At 36.9% G+C, this 7,076-nt stretch overlaps 1 protein-coding gene across 1 annotated transcript; it reads left to right on the forward strand.

Moving 5' to 3' along the window:
* The first annotated feature begins 942 nt into the window (after positions 1-942).
* LOC114500605 (olfactory receptor 2AG2-like) lies at positions 943-3,511 on the forward strand. The gene has a single exon (XM_028517327.2). It carries the CDS (start codon positions 975-977, stop codon positions 1,923-1,925), a length of 951 nt encoding a protein of 316 aa, XP_028373128.1. The 5' UTR covers positions 943-974; the 3' UTR covers positions 1,926-3,511.
* The last annotated feature ends 3,565 nt before the right edge of the window (positions 3,512-7,076 follow it).

Consider the following 7,076-nt stretch of genomic DNA (forward strand, 5'->3'; position numbering starts at 1 on the left):
GTGCCACACACTCCACTTTCTCTCCCCTCAATCCCATCCATCAGCACCATCATACAGTTTCAAGCACAGCAGGACCAGCATCCCATCTCATTTTGCCAGATTTGTGAGAGTGAAGAATCTTATTTTCCTGTTCGGCATCTTGCTTTGACCCTCAGGTGATGGGATGGTTTGGGGCCTTCTCTATGAAGCCCCCTCTTTTACAACCACCCTGTTCTGTCATTTGCCCTAAATACAAACACCTTGCCATACCTTTGCAGATATCATCTGTTACCTTTTCCCTGATTCCTCCTGAGGAAACATCTCTATCTTCAAATAAGCAACCATCTTTTGTGCTGTTCCTGCAGGTTTATTTGCAAAATCTGTACTAGCCTGACCATTCAATTTAGCCCAGGAATTGTTTTTTCCTCCAAAAAAGTAGCAGTGTGATTTTCAAGGATGTGAGGACAGTTCAACAACACAAGTTTCCCAAGACCTGAAAGGCCTCTGTTCACAAAGCTGTCAATGACAATAACACTGGAAAGTGAAGGCAGGTGTCACATCTGCTGAGAAGATGTGAGTGAGGAGATGTCATAGAGCTTTATTATAAGAAAACATCAACACTGACTTGAAATCCCAAGTATACTTTAAGCATAAACCAGATAAGCCAGATTTTAAACCAATACCCACTGTATTTCTTAATTATGAATATAGATTTTTTTTCTGTCTTTAAAGGTGCTTGTGTGGGCTCATTCTCTTGGGTGTCTTATTTAAAGGGAATTCTAAATGATTAGCTATTAGCAGCATGCTTTATCATAACTCTATAAAAAGATTTAAAAATTAGTCATAAGGCAAACATAGGTACCAACAGGAAGAGATAAATCTCACAGGATCCTGTTTACCATATATAGTGACAAGAGACAAAACTAGGGTGAACTCCCTGAGAAAGTTTCACTGAGAATCTATTTGGTTCTAGGCAACTGAAGAAACAGCACAGAATGGAGCACTGGAACTCCACCCTGGGAGGTGGCTTCATATTGATGGGGATTCTGAAGGACAGCGGGTCCCCTGAGCTGCTCTGGGCCACACTCGCAGTTCTCTACATGTTGGCTCTGACAAACAATGGCCTGCTGCTCCTGCTCATCACAGTGGATGCCCGGCTCCATGTGCCCATGTACCTCCTGCTTGGGCAGCTCTCACTCATGGACCTGCTCTTCACATCTGTTGTCACTCCCAAGGCCCTTGTGGATTTTTTTCACAGGGAAAACAGCATCTCCTTTGGGGGCTGTGCCCTTCAGATGTTTCTGGCACTGACGCTGGGTGGTGCAGAGGACCTCCTACTGGCCTTCATGGCCTATGACAGGTATGTGGCCATTTGTCATCCTCTGAACTACATGGTTCTCATGAGTACGAGGGTCTGCTGGCTCATGGTGGCCACATCCTGGATCCTGGCAACCCTGAGTGCTCTAGGACATACCTTGTATACCATGCACTTCCCCTTCTGCATGTCCCGGAAAATAAGTCACCTGCTTTGTGAGATCCCACCTCTTCTGAAGTTGGTCTGTACAGAGGCCTCCAGATATGAGCTTGTTGTGTATGTGACAGGTGTGACTTTCCTCTTGCTCCCTCTTTCTGTCATTGTTACCTCCTATGCACTAATCCTATTTACTGTGCTCCACATGCCTTCAAATGAGGGGAGGCAGAAAGCCCTAGTCACCTGTTCTTCCCACCTGACTGTGGTTGGGATGTTCTATGGAGCTGCCACATTCATGTACGTCTTGCCTAGTTCCTTCCACAGTCCCAAACAGGACAACATCATCTCTGTTTTCTACACGATTGTAACTCCAGCCCTAAACCCCCTCATCTACAGCCTGAGAAATAAGGAGGTCATAGAGGCCTTGAAAAGAGTCCTAGGAAAATACAGGCTGCAGACACACCCCAACTTCTAGGGAGGGATCATGGCTTGTCTCTTACCATTCCTTCTCCAACTCAAAATGCTATACACAACCAGTCTTATATTTAGCTCTGTATGAGATAATATAAACACATGAAAATGTTTTCATTTCAATTCTGCTATATATATAGCAGGTGAGCATAGGGACCTTAAGCTACATTCACATGGGATATATCATCTTCACCTTGGAAGCCACATTGTAAAAAGAACAGAAGAAGAAAAGCATGAAATGGATGTCCTCTGTGGTAGGACTTCATCCTGACATGATTTTCACATAGACATGGTAGGGGACTAAGTTTTAAATTCAGTATCACATAGCAGTGACAAACAGTGATAGTTATAGGCTGACCAAGCCCCAATAATCTGTTAACATCATAGGAGAAATGCTTTCCTTTGAATTCTAGGACAATTAATAGAGATAAGTATCTTCAGAAGATATATTGGGCTTCTTGCTTATTAGGAAAATAATTGTTCAAACAACTTTTCAGAAAAATAATAGATTTGTACTCTGGACTTAAGTACTAGCCCATACTAAACACAGATATAAAAATAATACCTATGTTGAGATGGTGAAAAAGGCTAAATGGGGCATTTTTTATGCTGCCTAAAATTAAAATTAAAATTAAAATGAGTAAAAGAGAATGTGAGAGTACCAGATTTAAAGTAAGAATTAGAGATACAATTAACAACAATGAGAAACATCTATTATGTGTGTTACTTGAATTTTAAAAAGTATATTGCACATATATAGATATGTTTTGAAACATCAAAACAATTGCAAGGAATTCATACTTTTAAGGTGAGTATATACGTAGGTCTGTGTCCACAGAAAGTAGAAGTAAAATATATAACTCACTTTCTAGATATCTTAAATATGGTTTATTTTAGCATTTTGGAAAATTTATAACAAAAGCTGGGAACTTAAATCTGTTAAGAAGCTCAAAAATATCCTAGCTCACATAGTTGGGATTGTTAGAATAATGCTTTGTGAAAACTGAAAACCCTTTTTTTACAGAAATAATCAACTATTTAATCTATAAGGCTAAGCCATAATATAAAAGTTAAAACCAATCTATAAATCTAAACCAAGTTCATTATAAAAGCTGAGAAAATTAAGAAATTTAAAAAGAAGTAAAATTTGCCTATAAAGTTTTTCTTTCATTTTTTTGGTTATCCATATTTGTATTTTACTAAATAGTTATGTGCATGTTGCTTAAAGTCTTGTGTTTCTGACATTTAAAATTTATTGAACTTTCTTCCTTGTTAAGAGAGGACATTATTGTTTTGGGGGTAGAGAGTGAGTGGCCAGGAGGGAGGGGGCCAGAATGCTGAGTGTGAATCTCTGCTCCCCGTTTATCATCTGTGTGTCTTTGGACACTAAATTGAGCTATTTGTTTTTCAGTTTGCTCATCTTAAAAGTGGTCGTAATAGTATGACTCTTGATGATATCATGATGTTTTTAGAATGACTGAGTAAGATAAGTGAATGTCAAGTGCATAGACCAGAGCCTGGAGAATAGTGCTTAGAACATGCTGGCTATTATGTGAATAAATAGTAAATAGTCTTTAAAAACTTTTAATTTTTTTAAAATTATAATTTTTTGATTATGCTGTTACAGTTGTTCTGATTTTTCACCCTTTGCCCCCCTCCACCCACCATTGTTCATGTCCATGGATCATATGTATAAGTTCTTTGGCTACCCCATCTCCTATATTGTACTTTACATCCCCATGGCTATTCTGTAACTGCCTATTTGTACTTCTTGATCCCCTCACCTCTTCCTCCATCCCCCCCACGCCTAATCTGGCAACCATCTGGTAACTAACTTCTTTTCCCTTACTACCTTTAAGAATCTCTTTAACCTTTGACCTTTTAATAATGATGTGTCTTGGAGTGGCCTCCTTGCATCCATCATAATTGGGACTCTCTGTGCTTCCTGGACTTCCATGTCTATTTCCTTCACCAAATTAGGGAAGTTTTCTTTCACTGTTTTTTTTTTCCAGGTAGATTTCCAACTTCTTGCTCTTTCCCTTCTCCTTCTGGTACCCCTGTGACGCAAATGTTGGACCTCTTAAAGTTGTCCCACAGACTGTTTATACTATCCTCATTTCTTTGGATTCTTTTTTCTTCTTGTTCTTATTGGTTGTTTTTTGGTTCCTTATGTTCCAAATCATTGATTTGATTCTCAGCTTCATCCACTCTACTGCTGTTGCCCTGTAAAATTATTCTTTATTTCAATTAGTGTATCCTTCATTTCTAACTGGGTCTTTCTTATGTTGCTAAGGTCCTCTGTAAGTTGCTTGAGCATCCTTATAAACAATGTTTTACTTTTTTTCACTTTTTCACTTATTTTTCACAACATTTCACTTATTTTACAACATTTATTTCACTTACTATTTAGCTATCTGATAGGATTTATTGGCTAGGGAAGTGTTACCATATTTATGGAGTTACATATATCCATTTTTCCCGACCAGGTAGCTCACTTGGTTAGAGTGTTGTCCTGATACACCAAAGTTGTGGGTTTGATCCCTAGTCAGGGCACAAAGAAACATCAACTAATGAATGCATAAATAAGTGGAACAACAAAGAGTTTCTCTCTCTCTCTCTCAAAATTTAAAAAAAAAAAGAATGCTTTAACATATGTCCATCTTTTCTTTTGTATTTTTCAAGTGATTTTACCCTTTTAATTCCCATTCTTAGTTCAAAAAATATCTACATATTTTATTTTAGATTTGTTTAATAATTTAGCAATAAGTGATATTTAACTTTTAAATAAGTTAACTTTTTAACCTCCCTGAAAATTATTATGGTATAAGGTGTATGTTGAGGCGTTGTGTTTCCAAATAGTTAACTTTTCTATTAACATCTTTAATAATTCTTCCATATTATTTGTTATTATTATTTTTGCAATCATTTGACTGTATACTATCTTCTTATAAATATAGCAGTAGGGAGTATTTCTGAACTAGTTCTCTAGTTCCAATAGTCTATTAAGGCTCTTTTCTCCCATTTTTTCTCACCCACTTTTTCTTAAGTTTCATCATCTACTTATTCTTCCTGATGAACTCTTAAATCATTTGCCAAAGGTCCAAAACAAAACCTATTGTTGTATTTATTGTGATTGTATTTAACTTACAAACTAACTTGGAAATTTTCACTTCTTTTGATACTCAGTTGTACCTTACACGAACATAATATTCTATTGCACTGCCCTAGTACTTCTCTGTTACTCTCGAGAAATACTATTTCACATCTTCACTCTCAGTTTATTTTCCTTCATGATAGGTCCTTGAGTAAAGAGAAGGAGTCATATAGGGCTTCCTCATCTTCCACTATGAAATTTACCAGCATATTTGCACATAGCTTTTTATCTTTTAAAAGATCTCATCAACCCTGGATGGTATGGCTCAGTGGGTTGAGTGCTAGTCTGTGAACTGGAAAATTGCTGATTAGATTTTGGATTGGGGTGCATGCCTAGATTGAGCCAGATCCCCAGTTGGGAATGTGTGAGAGGCAACCAATGGATGTATCTCTTTTACTTCAATGTTTCTCTCCCTCTCTTTCTCCTTTCCTTCACATCTCTCTAAAAATAAATAAATAAAATATATTAAAAAATAAAATTAAAGGTCTCATCAGAGGCAAAATCCTCCACTGGCACTCTTAGTATCTAGTTCTCTTACTGCTCTAAGACATTGGTTTGGAATTACCTGCTGGAACATTTGCTATAGGTTAAAACATACTCTAGTATCTCCCATCTTAAAGACCTATTCCCTGAATCACATTTTCTCCTCAGGTATACCCCATTTCTCAGTGCAAATCATCTTGAAAGACCCATAGTTCCACATCATTTTCAACCATTCATGACACATGCCAATATCATCAGGCTCCCTCCACCCTCCACCCTTACCTGCATTGCAATTGTGCTTGTCAAAGTCAACAATAATATCTACATTGCAAATTCAGTATCACTTCTCTACTCAAACTTTCAGCTATGTTTGACACAATAGACTACTTTGTCCTTGAACCACCTTCTTTTTCTAACTTCTGGGCCACCACAAACACTAGATCTTCACTTAGTCCACTGTTCCTCTTCAACATGACATCTAAATATTGAAGTGCCTCATGGCTTGAGTGCAAGCCTCCTTTTCTTCTGATTCAGCACTCTCTACCTTGATAAATTCATCATTTCATGGGTTTAAATTGATCAACATTTGACCCCAGTGACTTGACTGCTTCTAAAGCCCAAACTCATATAGTTAGCTGCTGATACAACCTTTTTGCCTGGATGCCTTAAGCATTTCCCATTTAATCCAAAACTGAATGTTTGATCCCCCCCCCCCCCCCCAAATTTGTTCTTCTCACAGTTTTTCATATTATAAAAATACCACATTATCATTTTCACACTTGGTCAAGCTAAAACTCAATATATACTCCTTGTTTTCTCTTTTTGTCTTAACACTCCCAAACAAGAAGATCCTATAAACTTTGCCTTCACAACCTAGTCCAAATCTTTTTGCTTCTCTCTATCTTAATCAGTACTACTGAGCAAAACTGCTAAGTCTACCTTCCAGACTGAACTTTTGGTGCAAACTTCTATGCTAGGATTGAAACAAACCCTGGAGTATAGTCATGACTTTGAAACCAGACTGCCTGGATTTTATTCCCAGTTCTACCACTTAATGATTGACATGTTGATGAGTCACTTTGACTCTCTCTTACTCAAGTTTTCATCTGTAAAATAGGGTTAAAAGTAGTACCTAACTCATTGTTGTGAGGATTAAAGGGCTTAGAAAATTGCCTGGAACATACTGTATTTTGCTGTGTTTAATGAGCACTTTTTGCTCAGATTTTTGAGGGAACAATAAGGGTGCATATTTTACATGGGTAGTGCTAATTCTGTATATATATAAATGTTTTTAATTCTCTTATTTATGCTTATACATTTAAAAGCATAACTCCTTTAAAATTCTCTTATTATACAAAAATTATAAAATTCCTTTGTAATACAAAAAACAAGTATTTAAATATAAATAAATAAAAAATGGAACTAAAAATTTAAAATGAAAGATTTTTTTTCCTGAAAGTTTGGGCCCAAAACATGGGTATGTATTATACACAGGAGTGTATTATACATGGTAAAATA

Source organism: Phyllostomus discolor, chromosome 6 (genome assembly GCF_004126475.2).
Source record: "Phyllostomus discolor isolate MPI-MPIP mPhyDis1 chromosome 6, mPhyDis1.pri.v3, whole genome shotgun sequence".
Classification (NCBI taxonomy): domain Eukaryota; kingdom Metazoa; phylum Chordata; class Mammalia; order Chiroptera; family Phyllostomidae; genus Phyllostomus; species Phyllostomus discolor.